The sequence below is a fragment of the Haliotis cracherodii genome, unplaced genomic scaffold (genome assembly GCF_022045235.1).
Source record: "Haliotis cracherodii isolate W230 unplaced genomic scaffold, xgHalCrac1.p SCAF_1, whole genome shotgun sequence".
Lineage (NCBI taxonomy): Eukaryota > Metazoa > Mollusca > Gastropoda > Lepetellida > Haliotidae > Haliotis > Haliotis cracherodii.
Genome location: NW_027266264.1, coordinates 31363022 through 31383177, shown reverse-complemented (window position 1 = coordinate 31383177; position 20156 = coordinate 31363022). Strand labels below are relative to the sequence as shown.

The window sequence follows — 20156 nt, the reverse complement described above, 5'->3', positions numbered from 1 at the left end:
TTTAAGTTATGTGAAATCATTAATATCATTATCATTGCAGCTACGTGACCTATAAATCATCGAATCTGGACCAAACAATCTTGTGATTGACATCAGTGACGAGCAATGATCCACGCCGTCGGAATACGATGACACGTGATCAACTACGGTCACCAAGCCTGACCACACCCGAGCCATTAAGTCGCCAGTTACGACAACCAAAGGTTGCTGGAGACCATTTTGAAAATCAAATTATTCGTTACAAGTATCTAGGCCACGCTCTAACTGGAAGAAACTGTAAACAGTAAAAGTCTAATCCAAAGATTGATGATATTCAAAATATTTAATTCAGATCAAATAGATGAAATAGTACATATATTTTAAAATCAGAAAAAATATTTGCAGAACCTAAAGTTCAAAATATGAAGTTTAATTTGCAATTATGATCATGTATTGTGTATGATATTTTCAGTGATGATAATGCAGTTGCCCTTTGCATTTGATACACAGCATCGATTTACGGGAGTGACATTACTCTTGACTTGCCCAATCTGTTTGTTATATGACACTACATTCAGCTCTTCTTAACACCACTGCTCGCCTCATGCCTTCGATTTGTGTCCACACGACTCAGAGAATTATCCTTCTACTTGTGCCAATCTCTCACATCCATATCAGAATTCGTAACACGCAGAGGCAACGAGTGTGATTTTATAACGCTTCGTGTGGTTTGAACAGGATAATAGGCGCACAAACTGCCGCAAAGTTTAGATACTTCCAATCTTAAATCTTAGCATTATTATGAATTCCAGATTGTGTATATAACTTTTAGAGATAAAAAAAGAAATAATAATAAGATCCATTTATATGGCGCCGAATATCATGCTCAAAACGCATTGTTACTCCCGGTGACGGATCAATGGATCAGTGTGCACTCAACAATCATTCTCAGCTCCCCGAGGAGTCTACAGCCCAAGCTGCCTGTAGGGCGCTTGAGGGTTAACAGCCACCTAATCCTATCGGGTACCCATTCACTGCTGGGTGAACAGAAGCACATTTCAAACAGTCACTTGCCAAGGAGACACACGTGCGTTATATGGGCATCAGTGTGGGACTGGACCTAAATCACCCATCCAAGGACTCTCCGCGACCACCTTTGTTTTATTGATTCTCCTAATTTGTGGCACTTACCTGGCTATAGACATGGCGAACTAGTTTGAATGGCTACTATATATATGTTCCCATGCTAGTTCAAAGAAACCGTACTGGAAAATATAAGCACGACATTGATCCGCCAAAATAGATCCGTCTACAAAATTGATTCTATATCACTTGCAAACGAGCGAAATTGACATCTGGTCAATAACATGCAAATAGGGGGTCTCCCCACTTGCCCGGCACCTGTTGTTCTCTGGTTTAGAAACCGGGCATAGGTGGGGTAATCCCTAAACAATGGGGTATTGTCCATTTCACATAAGATACTGTGATATACTCTAATAAAACAAGGTCGAGTTGCAATATCTGTTCTCTTATATTGACTTTTACATCCATTTGTACATGACATTGTTTCATCAATAAATTTGGGCACGGGTGGCCCAGTTATCTAAGGCGCCACGATTCGCAGTGCAGAGTTGCGTCCCTTGGGCACACCAGACCTGTATGATTGTGGGTTCGAATCCCGGTTCGCCCCGATTATGTTTCTAGGTTTGTCAGCATCATATCCATGCTCGTGGGTTTCACCGAAGTGGTAAACGTCTGAGACCTGCATTACTTTCAGGTTTTCCTCCCACATTAAGCTGGCACGCCGTGATTATAACTGGAATATTGTTAAAAGCGGCGTTAAAGTTATTTATGACTGATCAGTGGGTGAGTTGGGTTTAACTTAAACCCAACTCACCCACTCAGTCATCAATAATTTAAAAAACAATGGGCATTACAACATTGGTTTAAGTATATAACTTAGAGTGACATTATTGACGATACACGTGAGCAGAAAGGGAATTCCCTCGACTGTAATATTGGGATTCCCCGACATTCCGCAGTAAACAAAGTTGTGCGCCGCGGTGGGCGTGGCTTAATTTTTTACATTCATTGGGAAATGAATGCAGTAACAAGTGACCAATTCAGCTAATCAGAATGCAGGAATTTCCATGAACACAACGAAAATTTAATTATTTAAGTATATAACTTAGACTGACATTTATTTCATAATTCATTTTGTAATTTAGAAATAATCTTTGGGAGATATTATCAGTGGATGATCATAAATATGTTGCAATGTTTAGTTGACATATATATTCATGCTATATTTGTCCATCTTCCATACTGACATTTGAGTGAGTTCAGGTACCGGTTAAATGAAACACATTGCCCGGGTACTCGAGTAGCGACCTGGAACCGTCAACAAACAGACGCGTGAACCTGTCAAGAGCATGTTCCAGTGGTCTGAGCTACTTCTTCCTGGGTATCATTTTGCCATCTTCTGTACAACCCCATGTACCCGTGAAGAACCGGGTAGAATAGGTCTCCAGAAACCCATGCTTGCCGTAAAAGGCGACCATGCTTGTTGTAAGAGGCGACTAACGGGATCGGGTGGTCAGGCTCGCTGACTTGGTTGATACCTGTCATATGGCATCCCAATTGCGTGGATCGATGTTCATGACGTCAATCACTGGATTGTCTGGTCCAGACTCCATTATTTACAGACCGCCGTCATATAGCTGGAATATTGCTGAGTGCGGCGTTACACAACAAACAAACAAAACCATGTACAACATTTACTGACCTCCTCGATCATTACATCTCCCTAAGAATGTTCCAAATCGTCCCTCCATTTAGATTAATATTTAGTATGAGTAATAATATAATAGTTATTTATAAAGCGCTTAACTCGTAACACAAATATGTAAAGAAACAGATCGAACTACAGCTCACCTGGCATAATGAGTACAATGCAGAATCAGCAAACGCTCGATCACTCTATACGGGGCCCTCTATACACATACAAACTATAACACCATGCTCGCCCAGAACAGGTAATCCCATTTTATCCATGCAAAGTGCCGGGTATAGGTGAGAAGAAGACGATTTTATTATAGTGTCACCCGCTATGTAAAATCTGCGGCCGTCGGAAATGGCCCGCGAGACACTAAAAGATTCATAAAAAAACAATATCTTATACATATACACACCACATTTAATAATAATTATGAAAATAATATTAATAATATCCCCTGTACAAGCATCCTATATACACACAACCACATCCAGTCCTTCACTCACAGCAGCTAACTCAAACCACTCAACCACATCCGCTCATTCAAACCCATCCACACCCTCATTGACAACCGTTCAGTCACATCCGAACCCTCAGCCACACCCTATTTCTCGAACATACCCTCACCTGTACCCGCATCCATACCAACTCCCTCATCTAGATCTACATTATCAACCACGCCCTCGCTCGCAACCAGCTGAGGTAAATCCGCAAATGAAGATGTTTTGAAATAAATTAAATGTCAACTGAAGCGGATCAACTGCATAATATATGTGCAATAATTAATGTTTAAATCTAGTATGAAGGTTTATTACCATCGAAAGAAGCACATTTTACCATAGACTTAAACTAATTATAGTTATGTAATCTGGACCAGACTCTGGGACAGCACCAAACAGTATTTTCAGCAGCTTAACAGAGTTGCCCCCCTTGGATTCACTTCCGTATTATGGTTTCCATTGTAAACAAAGCTGTTGTCGCGTTAGAGTACAGACACGAGAACCAAGAAAAACAAATATCTAAAAACTGCGAAAGTCGGCCCTGGGATCGCAGATGCTGGACTGCTTGTGTGAGTAGATATGAAATCGGTACCACACACATAAATTCAGCTCCAAGATCCGATGAGTGGCTACGTGACGCATGACGAGAATACTAGTACTCACAAGCGGAGATCTCGAGTATCTTGTAAGAGTTGTTTTGACAGTTTGACCTCAACGCGTCACAGTAGTAAATTGTTTATTTAAGTGTCACACGCACTTGAACATGTAAAATATACATGTTATATACATATAAATACAGTGCTTCGACCCATAAGTGAGCATATGAGACATTATAACATTTCAATAACTAAAAAAAAAAAAAATAAATAAATAAATAAATAAATAAATAAATAAATAAATAAAATACTTGGTTGTATAAAATATAGATAGGATACAACATTTGCCTTCTCAAAAACATTATAGTTATATATCCAAGGATTATTTTCATGTGCTACATTAAAGAGATTGAAATGCAAATCATCATAAAAAATACATTGAGTTAAAAAACGAAATTAATTTTCAATGATATTAATATGTAAATCATTTGGAAAAATACAATATTTCCAAATTCTCTCTAAAAGTTGCACAAGACTCTTAGCATATCTGCCGATTTCGATATACAAGGGTAAAATACCACATCTAAATTTTGATAAAACACGACCAACATCACGTGACTAACTGCGGGTCCCGGTAGTCCTGTGAGTACCTGGGTCCTACTCAGTACCCACTCAACCCGAGTACCCGAGCTACCTGTCCCAGCCCTACATAAAACATTAAACATACTTTGGAGGGACCATTTAGTGGGGCCAAGAAATGCCATATCATCAGCATGAAACTAACTATACACCATGGGTTTATCAATAGTTATACCACACTTTGTATTATATATCTCAATTACCAAATCGTGATGTACCGTGAAGAAAGTGTTGATGACAATTTGATCCCTGTCTTACGCCTTGCGGATACTGGATACGAGTCAGTTATACAATCATTTAGTCGGACAGTACAATTCATATTTTGATATAGTGCTTGAAGAGCTTTAAGCATTTTGCCACACACTCCAATAGACATGAGTTTAAACCATAGGCAGTCTCGATCAACAGTGTCAAAAGCTTTCATAATATCAATGAAACATACACATGTAGAGAGTCCAGATGCTTTCCAGTTATTTACAACATTACAAACTGTATATATAGGTGATCAAGACAGTATCTTTCTGTTCTTCGGCAAGAATATTATCTTCTTCCAACCAGGTCCATATTTTAGTGGTTAAAATACACACATATATCTTGCAGCGGCAAAATGGGACAAAAGTAAAAATGACAATGGGAAAAGTAAAATATGAAAATAGTAAAAACCATGAATTCAGTTTATTGTTTTGTTTTTTAAATTGAATCATTATTGAAAATAAGTATTTAAAAAATTTAACTGTTATAATTATCTCTCTCATTTGGATTTTCTTGTCATGTATTGTATAACATGTTTTTTGTCATATATCACAACGAGGGACCTTACCTTTCAAGGTACAGATCATATCAAGCAGAGACTTACGTTTTGGGGGTATCTATTTTTCTTTACTGACCAATGAGTTCCTGCGGCAAATATAAATATACTGTTATCTGATTGTAACCTTTGCCCTTTAATTGGTGAAATCGGTAAACAAATTTTTTATGAAGTTTGGGGTTATTATGTAATATTTACATCGATGGATATAAACATAAATGGGTGGGGGGAGAGGGATTATAGTTTTTGATGTTCTTCAAACAGTTATAATGTACATATTTAAGATGCACTAAATCCAGTTATTCCACATCCTAAAGCATGCTCAAAGATCTACAATATTACCCCGGTCAATGGATCAGTGTGCACTCGATTTTCATTCTCAGCTCCCTGGGGAGTATACATCCCAAGCTGCCTGAAGCACTGAAAGGTTAACCGTCACATCCTACTGTGTACCAATCCACTGCTAGGTAAACAGTGACATTTTTCGAACAAAGTCACTTGCCTCCTAAGGAGACACCACATGTGCTACACATGCTTCATGTGGAGGCAGGACCTAAGCCCTATAGAAACTTTTAAGAGTCAAGCTGCCAAACACTGTTTTACATTCCACTATTCTCCGCGACCAATGATTTATATCCCCTGATTTATGACCAGTTGTCTGATTATGTTGCCATGGGAATTTGTCTTATCAGTCGTGCAGTTATACAACAATTTCTTTGTAAACTGGGAACAATAAAATTATGGTGTTATAAATGGGCTGTTTATTAGTGATGCTGCAATAAAACTCTCATAATTAATTTACAACAGCTATATTATGGCAGACTGATGAATGATGCTATGTTACTATAGAAATAAACCTATTTCTTTTAATTTGCAGATGAACAAGACAACCCTACAGAAAGTATTTTGGCATGGGATGTGGAACTTCAAAAACTTCCATTCATCAGTTTAAATCAGGAAAAGAAATTTTAACCAAAGACCTTGTGAATAATCAGACCACACAACAACAAACGGACAAACCATACGTATCACCAGAGAAGACAACAGAGATTGAGGCAAGTGAAGGTTCCCAGTCTCAGAAGAAACCTTCCACCATGGATGCTAACACTGAGGTACCCAGAGAAGAAGCAGCTGCAGAGACCAGACAGACAAAAGAAAGCGACAGTTCATCTGATGATGATCAGATTGACGATCAGTCTGTAGATGAGGATAATGATCAAGAACAAGAAGATGGAGATGAAAATGGTACAAGTCAAGGTCAAAGTGGTGCAGGTCAAGGTCAAAGTGGTGCAGGTCGAGGACCGAAGAAGCCCCGCAAAAAACTAACACCAGAAGAAACAGCGGAAAAATATCAGAAGAAGATTGCAAGGACAAGAGAATTAACTTCAAACATTATGGACAATGACATATATACTGACGAAAACATTCCGGCAGCAAGTTTTAGAGCTAACCTACTGTCAGCAGGAAAATTATACCATTCATTGCAGGGTGCACCAAAATCAGATATCAGCAGGTTAAGGCATGAAATTGCACAAATATTTATTGAAACAAATTTTCTGAATTGTTTGTGCAAGTTTTTGGTGTCAACACTGACTGAAAAGAAATATAAAAACTCGCAAGGCATGTTGATTAGTGACTTCAATAATCCCCTGAAGAATGGCCTCAAGGCACTGATCAACTTCACCAATGCTGTGCCTGCTGTTTGTGAGAGTATTTGTGAAATGGATGGTTTTCTGGATGGTTTTCGCTCAAGTCTGGAAGACATGGTTCCAGCTCATGGAGATGCAGTGACGAAAGGCCCTATAATTGTAATCAGAATCCGATTTGGATTTCTTTTCTGTTTTCTGTTGGTAAATTATGGTAAAACACCTGAAAAATGTTTCTAGAGGAATAATTCATTAATTCATTATTGCTCTTGTGTAAGGAAACAGGAGTGACATGAATTGTGCGGGGTCAGATCAAATCAGATCTTTTAGTTTGCAACAATGTGATAGCGCTGCTTTATATCTTTGCATTCAGACTTCCCTGATTATTTTCACTTTTGTGATACAGAAATATGTTATGGTTGTTTGAATGTTTTGCTCACACCTTACCAAGAATTTAAAATCCTTGATGCTGTTTAGAAAGTTCATCGTACACGACTGCCCCTTTGGAGGTGGTCATATCGGATTGAAAGATTTGATTTTAATGAGATTGAAATAATAAATCCGATGTACTTTAAGTATATTTTCAAAGCAAAAAGAACCTTCAATGCAGCTAGAGTGATAAAAATCAAATCTGGTACAAATAAGTTGTACAGGATATTGAATGCAAGATCAAGAACAGGATCCACATGCCCCCTTTTTCCAAACTCTTTACGTGTAAGTTACAAGTTTTGTTATCTTTGTGTATTTGGTATTGTGGTAACCTCCCTTTTTCAAACTCCTGGATCCGCATTGCGTTTTTGTTTTCAGAAAAATGAAGCTCTCTTAGTGAAAACTATGCTGGGTATTGTACATAATATCGGTATGCACGATCCCTGCGTGCCACATCTGAGGAGTCACAACTACACCCCAGTGCTTTTATCCTACATGGACTCCAAACTAAGCATGTCCAGGCTGGCGGCCATAGCTGCTCTTGCTGACATCCTGGATGAGAAGGAGAGTGACCTGCTGCAGTCTCACAAAGAGGGAATCAAGTTCCTGATCAAGATTTTTGAAAACTCTTTGAAAAAGCGCCAACACATCAATAGAGGCTGGTCGTCAAAAGAGTTGGGAAGGAGTAAGTACATATATTCTTCTTTAGGCCTCAAACCATTATTATTATTTGTTGATATGAGGCCAAACGGCAATTGTAGCTCACCTGAACTGAATGTTGTAACCCTGATATGAAGACGGTATGTCTAGAAACAGTAGGCTATATTTATTTCTTGTTTGTGGATTTTTTGTGGAAAGTCCTGGGATCTGTTCCACAAAGCGATGTTAGCACTATGACTATCGTAAGCCAGTGTTACAAGATGGGGATTACTATCAACTTACCTCTAAGATCGCTTTGTGGAACGAGGCCCTGGTTTGTATAACATATGTTCTTATAATACCAGTACTCATGACTACAGGACAAATCTGTCTCTATAATTATGTTATTGACCCCTGACATTATTGTTGGATCAATCAAGTTTTATTAAATTTCACTCAATCAGTGACATCTTTTGTGGACTGACAGTAATTTGAATATTATGATCAAACATGGCTGATCCATCATGTTATCATTACTCTGGCACTAAATATTTGTGCAAAACTTATTTTGTATTTAATGAAACATCATGAATCATCATCCATAACAGAGATGAGATGTCAGGACAGTCATGGCTCCTGGAGCAGGTTCAGATACTCTGAACTGTAACTATGACTGGTTGAATCCATGCATTGATCCATCTGATCATTAGTTAAACCTAAAATGTTTATGGTCATCTGTTGATTTACCTGTTAGAATTTGTTGAAAGAGATTCCTGGTTAAAAGTAAATCAAAGATGTTTTTTTTTATGTCCAAAACAACTGAAACACAGCAATAACATACACTTCCTGTTGAAGTGCTAAATCTAAAAAAATGAAATCTGTGTTGATAGCTATCAAAGCAATACTGTCTGTAAGATTCATGTAGGGCTGGGATGAGTCCAAATGTATGACCTGAGTACTCGACCCCATGTAACCCTACCCTACCCGGGTACCCACTGTAGGTCTCAAGACTTGACTATATAATGTAAGTTTGGGAATTGTTTTGCCAGAGCGCTGGCAAATACTATTCACATACACATATAAAACAATCAGATAATGCGTACACGGAAGTCAACTGAAGTTATATCTTTAGTCAAACGTATAAAAGTCAGAAAAGTTAAAATCTATGCATGAATTATAAGTCCTAAAGAAATGCAAACATAAACAGCTTCTATTGTGACTGTATTTAAACAATATATCGTGTGACTAACCCTGGGTCCGGGTAGTCCTACTCAGGACCCACACGACCTAAGTACCCGAGTTACCCGTCCCAGCCCTACTTTGTTAGAACCCAAATCCAATAAAACACTCTATCAACCATTTTTTGACTATATATGATATAAAATAGCTGAAACTTGGATCTATTTCAGCCGTGGGAAGACTGGCCAGAAACGATGCCAACAAGAAGATGTTGGTCAATGACGGTGCTCTCCCTCTCTTGTTGAAGCTCTTCAAATCTGACAACGTCGAGGAACAGAAAGGTATATACCATGATATACAGGAACTTGTGTAGCATCATACTGGCTTACTTGCGAATATAAGATATCTATGAGATAAATCCCTAAGATCAATGAAGAGTGAAGTGTGGTTTATTTCAGGATAAAACATTGTTCTATCATGACGTCATTTCTGGTGATTCAAACATGGGCTTGATGACGTTGTATATTGGACAACATTATTTTTGGGAGGGGAGTGTCTAGTGAGTTAGTTGTTCCCCAGATGTTGCTAGGAAACTCAGATAAACGTGATGGCCAAAGCGAGAGAGATATGACAATCGGTATTTGGGAGAAAAGGTACAGATAATTGACTGGAGATTTGTGAGAATATGGGGCAAATACCCACCTGTACATAAAATGGACATGTCCGATATTGCAGAGGTCGGGGTTTTTTTTAGGGAGTCATCATTATTTAAATACGGGTAAATATTTTTAAAGCTTGTACATTTTATTAACATCTTTAAAGAGGCCATGCATAATGTTAATATCTCATATAAGAAATAAATGACTCGTGGTTGTTGCGCCCCTCATGGTTAATTCTCCCTGCAGTGTTTTATTGTACGATAAACAACTCCCACGCATTGTATATTTCTCAAATAAAAGTAAGTCAATATTGACCAATGGTTGTCATTCCCACATGCGGGGTCAAGAGTGACCCAGTCGTCTAAGGCTCCGCAAATCGCTGTGCAGAGTTGCGTCCCTTGGGCTCGCCAGAAACCTATGATTGTGGGTTCGAATCCCGGTTTGCCCCGATTATGTTTCTAGGCTTGTCCGCACCATACCCGTGCTCGTGGGTTTCACCGCAGTGGTAAAAGTCCGAGACCAGCATCACTTCGGGCTTTCAACCCACATTAAGCTGACACGCCGCGGCGATATAACTGGAATACTGTTAAAAGCGGCGTTAAACCCAACTCACTCACTCACTCACTCATTCCCGCTTGCTATGTCAAGCGTTGTCACACAGGTCAACAGTTCACAGGACCAAAACAAGACATTCAGAAAGAATAATATTATGATTATAAATCAAGGGTATAAAATTCCCCAAAATTTCAGTCAGACAGCTAGGGTAGCAGCTTTGCAAAGTTACCAGACCAGATTGTTAACTGATTTCAAATAAACATGCCTCAACACCCAAAAGTACTAGAATTTGTACTTTACTAAGAAAGTGTTATCCTAAATATAACATTTGTTTCATGAGTCAATGAGGCTGTATTGAACAGCTTTGAACAGTATTTCAGTTACATCACAGTGTGTCAGCTTAATGTTGGATGGAGCCCAAAGTGATGCAGGTCTTCCACTTTCATGAGCCCAGTTATGATGCTGACAAAGCAAAGGATTATAATGAGGGAGAATCTGAGATGTGAACCTTTGATTATCAGATACTGGCATTAGCATGATCAGCCATGTACAGGCAGTGATGATCATGGGTTCATAGGTGAGGTGAAATTGGGTTTAACGTCGCACCAAGATTTATTGCACTTATATAGCGCATTGCGCATGTGCGTGTGCGCAGGTGTGTTCGCGTGTGCGTGCGCATGTTTTTATGTGTGTGTGTGTGTGCCTGCTTGTACAAGTCCGGACTGATGCTGATTTATACCATGCCGCAGTTTAACATGAATACCCCAATATACTGACTCCGAGCCGACCAGTCCTTGTATAAGCCCCTTAATACCGAGCGCCAGACAGGGTAACAACAAGTACCATCTTTTAACGTCTTTTGGTATGACACGGCCGGGGATTGAACCCTGGACATTCCGCTTTTCGGGCGGACGCTCCACCACTGGACCACAGAGGCGGTCCAATGGGTTCATAGGGACACAAATCTGTGAATTGCAGCATCTTCAGGTGACTCAGTGCCTCCCTCTCCTCCTTAGAAATAGGAAGAAGATGCAGCTGTATGGGGTAGTTGGATATGTAGCTTGTTTCAGCATGTTGAGAAAAATAATCATGAAAACTGTCCTTTCATCAATTCTGAATTTGCATTTATGATATCCAGATCATTCACACACCTAAAGTTTTCCAATTATGTTTGTTTGTTGTTTAACGCAGCACTAGGCAATATTACAGCTATATGATGGCGGTCTTTTAATAATTGAGTCTAGGTCAGACAATCCAGTGATTGACATCATGAACATCAATCTATGCATTTTGGATGCCATGACATGCATCAACCAAGCCAGCAAGCCTGACCACCCAATCCCATTAGTCGTCTTTGATGACAAGTATGGTTTGCTGAAGACCAATTCTAACCCATATCTACACAGGTTCTAAATTATTGAAGTTATTTTAGTTTCTCTGAAGTGGCAATAGTCAATAGCACATCAGAATTTTACAACATGATGTCTGTACGTACCGGTAAGCCAACTGTCTGGTGTGATGTAGATGGCAGCTTCAGTCAGATAGCTATATCCTTTGACAGCTTATTAATGTTCCTCCGTGTATCTCAACAGAGGCTATCGAGTCCATGTGGGTCCTGGCGTTTGATGAAGACAACAAACAGAGGATGATGGAGGAGCCGGGTCTGATGGAGGCTGTGGTGGACAAATATCACAGCTCTGCCGACCAGGACATCCGCAAGCCTTGTCAGGGGCTGCTGTGGAACCTGCGTGACATCCTCCTCCAGTCCCAGAAGTATGCAGACATAGGTGAGGGGGTCCTGATGACTGGTTCCATGCAACAATGAACGGTTGTGTTCAAACAAATTTTATTCATTTGGTGTGTAGAGCGGCCTGATGACTGGTTCCATGCAACAATGAATGGTTGTGGTCATACAAATTTCATTCATTTGGTGTGTAGAGCTGTGTGGATGTATTTCATGGTTTTTTAAAATTTCAGGCAGACTTTTTTATCACTGGGTGGACAAATTTGTTTTGTGTTCATTGTTTGTTCAGGTGATCTCATCAGTGACATATTTATCCATGATTTGTGGTCAACTGGTTGAGTGAGTCAGTCAGTTGGTTTTAATGCCGCTTTGAACAGTATCATGGCATATCAGCTTAATGTTGGAGGAAAGCCTAAAATGATGCAGTTCTCAGACATTTGCCACAATGAAGAAATCCATGATCATGGGTATGGTGCTGACAAACCAAGAAACATAATCAGGGACTGGAACCCACGACCATCAGCTCCAGGCGTGCCCAAGGGACACAACTCTGCCTAACGAATTGTTGTGCCTTAGACTTCTGCACCACCTGTACACCCACGAACAGGTTGATTACAACAAGTCATGCTTTTCAGATTCTTTTTTAATCTTTTTGGCATTGGCAAATCAATAAACCAATTAAAAAATGTATTACATAGAAAGCATGTCATTTCTTATTCAATTAGGCAAAGAATTGTCTGGATCTTCCACAAAAAGCAACAAAGGTCAAGGTGAAGGTCAGAAGTCCAAAGGTCATGTGATGATCAGCTACCAGTGGGCCAATCAGGAGGTGCTAATCAAGGTGAAGGACTGTCTGAAACAGAACGGCTACGGTGTGTGGATGGACATTGACAACATGGGAGGCTCCACACTACAAGCTATGGCGGAGGCCATTGAGAATGCATCTGTGGTGTTGATGGCCATGTCTCGGAGGTACAAGGACAGCCCCAACTGTCGAGCAGGTCAGTGGGTCAGTTGTCATGAAATTCCATCCTAGTTAGGTAAAGGTGGAAACTCGACTATCATAGTCAGTTAACTCCTTTGCCTCGGGAAGATGTGTCACTGATGGAATGGAAGTTTTACTCTGAATTAAAGTTCTTTGCTGTTTCTGGTCAAATATTCTTAGTTTAGTTTATCGTAGATCTGTGAAGGTACAACAGGTCAATCTTAAAAGCGAGTCATATGGTTAACTTAATAGAGGTCACTTGGAAGTGACTAGAACTGTGTTCTGGACAATAACTTCAACACATATTGATGGGATCTCAACCATAATTCATCCTGTAGACATGACATCAATCAAAACATGTCAGTTGTAACAGGCACCCAGATTGTTGAATATCTAGGTTGTCAACGTCAGCTGGCAATAATAATGATGACAATAATTATAAATTATCTATACCACTCATCATTACAGAGGCATAATGCCATTGAAACCGTGTACATATGTTGAGGTCAGTTTTGAGACAAGGGTACTCGTGTCCATATGTTGCTACACTCAGAGACCTACATTAATAGAGTTTGACTGCTATATAACTTCTGTTTACTACCATTATTACAGAGGCAGAGTATGCGTTTTCCCAGAGGAAGCCCATCGTGCCCCTTGTCATGGAATTGGGGTACCGCCCCGATGGCTGGCTGGGGATGATCCTGGGCGCCAAGTTATTCTTTGACTTCAGCGGCAAATACAGCTTTGATTCCAAGGTGGACGGCCTGAAGAAGGAGCTGGGAAGGAGCCTGTCTGATGCGGAACCTGGTTTGTCGGAGGATGCTGGGGTTGTGAAGGTACAAAGATGTCATTATGTGTTTTTGTTTGTTGTTTAGCATTCAGCATTATTCGTGCTATACCATGGTGTCCTGTTAATACTTGAGTCTGTATCAGAAAAAAAGTGATTAATATTATGAGCACTGTCCCATTTTGTTGAAATATGATAACGTCCAAATAACGTGACCCCAGTTACTCTGTATTTTCTCGTGAAGTAACCATAACAGAACAGTGTCCTTTTAAGCAAGCATCATCTTCCCTAGGGAAGTTGACTGAAGAAAAGTCCATTTTCCACTGGACTTTTATAGTCGGTGAACTCCCTTGCCACAGGAGCATTCATTATTACTAGAGCAGCATAAGACAATTCTCTCACACTGCCTCACAAGTCATCACACAGATCATGTTGTCTTGTAACCTGTCATCTTTCTGCTGTAAAATAATCAGCTTTTACCTTTAGACATGAATATATTCGACACTTTATAAATGTGCATTTGCATTCTCAAGACGCTCTCATGATGTTACCATTTGTCCATTCACTTACCTTGAATTGTATCCTTTAATCATTTTTATAATGAAACAAACATTTGGCATCTTGTGAGATTTTCATACTTAACAGTAAAAGGACTTTCCATTTAAGTGAATCACCCCCCAAAGCAATATGAATATTATTTTTGAACCCCTGTCACTCTTGGGTGACCCCAATGTGAAGCCCATTTCTGGTGTGCCCTGCCGTGATATTGCTGGAATATTGCTAAAAGCGGCATAAAACCATACTCACTCACACACTCACTCACTCACTTGGATGACCCCAATAACATGTTTATTCACTCACTCATTTTGTCCTGTATTGATACAGCCAGTAGCAGTTGCCAAGACGACCACTGCCTTCCGCTCTCCAGCAGTGAAGCCAGGTGCAGACCCCATCAAACTGTGGACAAGTGCTGATGTGGCCAAATGGCTGGCAAAGCACAATCTAAAGGGGTAGGTGTCTCTCCACTGTATACAATGTCTCTCTACTGTATATACAATGTCTCTCTACTGTATACAATGTATCTCTACTGTCTACAATGTCTCTCCACTGTATACAATGTCTCTCCACTGTCTACAATGTCTCTCCACTGTATACAATATCTGTCCACTGAATACAATGTCTCTCAAATGTAAACAATGTCTCTCTACTGTAAACAATGTCTCTCCACTGTATACAATGTCTCTCCACTGTATACAATATCTGTCCACTGAATACAATGTCTCTCCACTGTATACAATGTCTCTCCACTGTATACAATGTCTCTCCACTGTATACAATGTCTCTCTACTGTATATACAATGTCTCTCTACTGTATACAATGTATCTCTACTGTCTACAATGTCTGTCCACTGTCTACAATGTCTCTCCACTGTATACAATGTCTCTCCACTGTATACAATGTCTCTCCACTGTATACAATGTCTCTCCACTGTATACAATGTCTCTCTACTGTCTACAATGTCTCTCTACTGTCTACAATGTCTCTTTACTGTCTACAATGTCTCTCCACTGTATACAATGTCTCTCCACTGTATACAATGTCTCTCCACTGTCTACAATGTCTCTCCACTGTATACAATGTCTCTCCACTGTATACAATGTCTCTCCACTGTCTACAATGTCTCTCCACTGTATACAATGTCTCTCTACTGTCTACAATGTCTCTCCACTGTCTACAATGTCTCTCCACTGTATACAATGTCTGTCCACTGTATACAATGTCTCTCTACTGTCTACAATGTCTCTCCACTGTATACAATGTCTCTCTACTGTCTACAATGTCTCTCCACTGTATACAATGTCTCTCCACTGTCTACAATGTCTCTCCACTGTATACAATGTCTCTCTACTGTCTACAATGTCTCTTTACTGTCTACAATGTCTCTCCAATGTATACAATGTCTCTCCACTGTATACAATGTCTGTCCACTGTCTACAATATCTGTCCACTGAATACAATATCTCTCCACTGTATACAATATATCTCTACTGTATACAATATCTGTCCACTGAATACAATGTCTCTCCACTGTATACAATATATCTCTACTGTATACAATATCTCTCAACTGTATACAAAATCTCTCCACTGTAGAAAATGTCTCTCCACTGTATACAATGTCTCTCCACTGTATACAATATCTCTACACTGTAGAAAATGTCTCTCCACTGTATACAATGTCTCTCCACTGTATACAATGTCTCTCTACTGTATACAATGTCTCTCCACTGTATACAATGTCTCTCCACTGTATACAATGTCTCTCCACTGAACACAATGTCTCCACTGTCATGTTTCACCACTGTATACAGTGTTTCTCTGTTAGTGTATGGCTGTGGTGATTACTTTGTTTTATCTAAGTATTATAAACATACATAAAAAAATATGTTTGATAAAAGGGTATTAATATCTAGATGTATTAAGTAATTCCAATCATAGATTTTAATTATTAAATGTTTCAACCGCACTATAATGCTTGACTCTTTTGTTTTAGAAAAAAACTGGAGAAGTTAACAGGCCGTGAAGTTGCATTCCTCAAGAACCTGAGATTTGAGGTGAGTGTACAGATGTATCTAATATTTTAAGCACATATCACAAATTAATAAAGAATGTATTCCACATGTATCAGTGAATAATGCAGTATGTCAAGTTCACTAATATCACTGCTTAAAGGGAAATAACTTTTGTCAAGATGTGCACTCCTTTAGTCATCAAAGTACATGAAGCTCTCATAAAATCTGTACTGCTAATGTTTCCTTCATTTAACATGGCAACTATATTAAGTCCCAAGGCAAATGAAAAACTGGAAGGACTAGTATTTTTCTCCCCAAATCTAGATATTTACGAGTGGACGAGTTGAATTTGACTTTCCCTGGTAAACCTAGACATTGAATTTTTGAATGACACTACTTTTGTATATGGACAGACAATCTCCTACCGTTGTTAATGTAAAGTCAGATATGGCACATGAAAATTGTCGAAAATTAAATACGTTCCAGATTATGATATGACAATTAAAATATGTTACTAGGCACCCGAGTTTTTCTACCACACGGTGGAGACCAAACTGGCTGTCACAGATCTCCTGGGTCTCGTCAACTTCACAGAAGCAATGGATGATCTCACGTCTTGACTCAAAGGAGAAATGGCTGGAGATGACATATATCACAATGGCTGTGCTGTCAAAACAGGGCTCAAATGTGATATGACACTGTCTAGTGTTCCTGGGCTTAGTCAGTAGGAATTGTGTCTGCTTTGGCAGTAGGAGTTTCGCAAGCAATCCTTCCATGGATGTATCATTATCTAATATCATTCTGACGCATTAATTATGTTTACAGTGTTTATGATTTGAAAAATAAACTCATGTTTGAGACCATTTGGAAATTCACAGGGTGCATTGGTACAAAAGCTATGAATATGCACTTTTCATCTTGCCTGAAACTTTTGCACTATATTTTGTATGTATGTTCATGAAATCAGCTAAAATGCATTTTTATGCTTGGCTTGTTGCCACAACACCAAGTGGAACTAACTATCTTTCTCTTGTGCCAAATCTTCCATCTCAGTTGTGCCAGTAATATTGCGTGTATGAGTATGAGAGAGAGACTTCCAAGACGTCTATTTGACAGGTGGCATCAGGGAGTAGCATTGCTGTGGTGTCAGGTTGACTGGGTGTTTTCACTTATACCAACTCATATTCCACGTTGCAAAATACTGAGATATTTTGATGGTTATTTGATGATATTGTTGTAAAACATTATAGAAACACATGGATTGGATTGGGATATTTCTACCTTGTGCTTAAAATGTTGTTAATCGAACACTAGGTAATCAGGGAGGTGAAAAGGCAACCAACACAAATGTTAAAATGATGTAAAAATGTCCTGCTGTGCGTGTATCTCCTATTGGAGTCAATATTTGATAATAATAACGCAGTATTTACTAAATCATCATTTCATTTTTAACATGTTTAATAACATTTGGACTGCAGAGACAATCTAGTTGTTGATTATTTTCAAGTATTTGTGTGATGAATATGTACAGAAAGAGCCTTTTTGGCGGAATAAACTTTAAATCAAGCAAACCTTTGTCAGTTGTTACAAAAGTTATTAAGTTCGAACCCCATACAGACCTCCTCTCCACATTCTGCTTCCCATCCCCAGGTTCTGCCACTGGTGACTGAACGTGTCGGTGATAGTGACATTCAGGAATGTCAACATTCAAAACAATCTGTTCAGATAAATGTGCATGAGTAACTGGATGGGAACGATGGAACTGCTGGATGCAAAGCCGAATACCCGCGAAGATCCGGGGTAGAATAGGTCTCCAGCAACCCATGCTTGCGTAACCCATGCTTGTCGTAAGAGGTGACTAACAGGATCGATGACATGCATCAACCAAGTCAGCGAGCCTGACCACCCGATCCCGACCACCCGATCCCGTTAGTCGCCTTTTACGACAAGCATAGTCACCTTTTACGGCAAGCATGGGTTGCTGAAGAATTTTTCTTCCCCGGAATATTCACGGGTCACATCGCCATATAAGAGCAATAATCTTGAGCAACGTTAAACCCGATTTCAGTTCCCAACCACATGAGGGTGCCAACTGACAACAGATCTGAGGATTTATTCTCGTAATTGGATGTCCTCATATCTTGTTTAACGACAGCAAGAGCTAAATTGAGTTGAAACTGTGTTTTATGTTGCGTCCAAGATTATTGCACTTATATAGCGACGTGAAAACCGTACTCAGACACGGTTTACTGACCCCGAACAGACCAGTCCTTGTTTCAGCAACTTAGTGCCGAGTGCCAGTCAGGGTAACAACAAGTACCATCTTTTAACATCTTTTGGTATGACGCGGCCGGGGATCGAAGCCCGGATCTTCCGCTCTGCACGCAGACGCTCAACCACTAGACCACGGAGGCGGTCGCAAGTACTAGGATCTGAGTTTAATGAGATTGGTACAAGTAAATTACCATCACCATGCAAAGGTGGTGCTGCCGCACTAACTCAATCAGGGTTTTTTCACATCGGTATCGGGACATCCGCTGGCTTGTTCTCGCGCCACAATTGTGTAGAGTTTTCCTCTATCATGACGTCACTTTCACTATTCGTATTTGGATGCGGAAGCGGTATGAATCACTCCTGGCACCGATTTGCCTTCCCGCAGCCTCATCCGGACGCATGGAATCGTATAAAGAATTAACCTTTTCCCTTTTATTGCCGAAGTCCTTGTGGACATCCCGCACAAGAATCCTTGCATTGCAGGCCGTCCTTTCTTTTAGGATCTCACAGAAGCAGTAAAAGTGTTATCCAGTAATTTGTATGACACCTCCCACCCTCTGGAGTGAGTGAGTGAGTGAGTGAGTGAGTTGGGTTTAACAGTATTCCAGTTATATCGCGGCGTGTCAGCTTAATGTGGGAGGAAAGCCCGAAGTGATACAGGTTTCAGACGTACATGTATACAACTTCGGTGAAACCAACGAGCACGGGTATGGTGCTGACATACCTTGACACATAATCGGGGCGAACCGGGATTCGAACCCACAATCATAGGTTTCTGGCGTGCCTAAAGGATCCGAATCGCGGCGCCTCGGACGACTGGGCCACCCGTGCCCCCTTACCACCCTCTGGAAATTCCCCCAATATGGAACTAGCCATAGACTTTTTTGTTTGTTTGTTTGTTTGTTTGTTGCTTAATGTCGCACTCAGCAGTATTCCAGCTATAAGACGGCGGTCTGTAAATAATCGAGTCTGGACAAGACAATCCAGTGATTGTTATCATGAGCATCGATCCACGCATTTGAGATACGATTAGATCAACCAAGTCATCGACCTCTTACGACACACATGGGTTGCTAAAGACCAGTTCTAACCCGGATCTTCGCGGGTCCCACAGAATGTATCAGGTTACTATAATTAAACAAGGTTTTCCCCACCGCTTGACCCACACAGCCACAATGGCTCCGACACAGCATCACATGCAGACAATGAGGATGTAGGTTAGTAAGTATCCTGGTTCACTACGTAGTTTAACAGATAAATAACATAACCAATAACAGATACTAAAGTAAACATTCTATCATACTCCTTGTCTCCTGTGTGTGTTTTGTACTTTACTTTGGTAATATACTTGCAAAAAATGCACATATTAATCTTTGACTTCGGTTAT

The 20156-nt window shown here is 39.9% G+C and overlaps 1 protein-coding gene across 1 annotated transcript; it reads left to right on the top strand.

Annotated features, from left to right (window-relative positions):
• The first annotated feature begins 6204 nt into the window (after positions 1–6204).
• LOC139463479 (uncharacterized) lies at positions 6205–17115 on the top strand. The gene is made up of 9 exons (XM_071244754.1): positions 6205–7106; positions 7752–8058; positions 9422–9532; positions 11998–12192; positions 12875–13150; positions 13747–13970; positions 14807–14931; positions 16477–16537; positions 17014–17115. The coding sequence occupies exons 1-9, from the start codon at positions 6210–6212 to the stop codon at positions 17113–17115; spliced, it is 2298 nt and encodes a 765-aa protein (XP_071100855.1). The 5' UTR covers positions 6205–6209.
• The last annotated feature ends 3041 nt before the right edge of the window (positions 17116–20156 follow it).

Bases quoted from the DNA above. Each gene is read 5' to 3' on its own strand.
- LOC139463479 (XM_071244754.1), top strand. From the start codon at position 6,210: ATGGGATGTGGAACTTCAAAAACTTCCATTCATCAGTTTAAATCAGGA. The intron at 12,193-12,874 runs GTGAGGGGGTCC...TTATTCAATTAG, and splicing joins CCAGAAGTATGCAGACATAG to GCAAAGAATTGTCTGGATCT. The intron at 14,932-16,476 runs GTAGGTGTCTCT...CTTTTGTTTTAG, and splicing joins GCAAAGCACAATCTAAAGGG to AAAAAAACTGGAGAAGTTAA.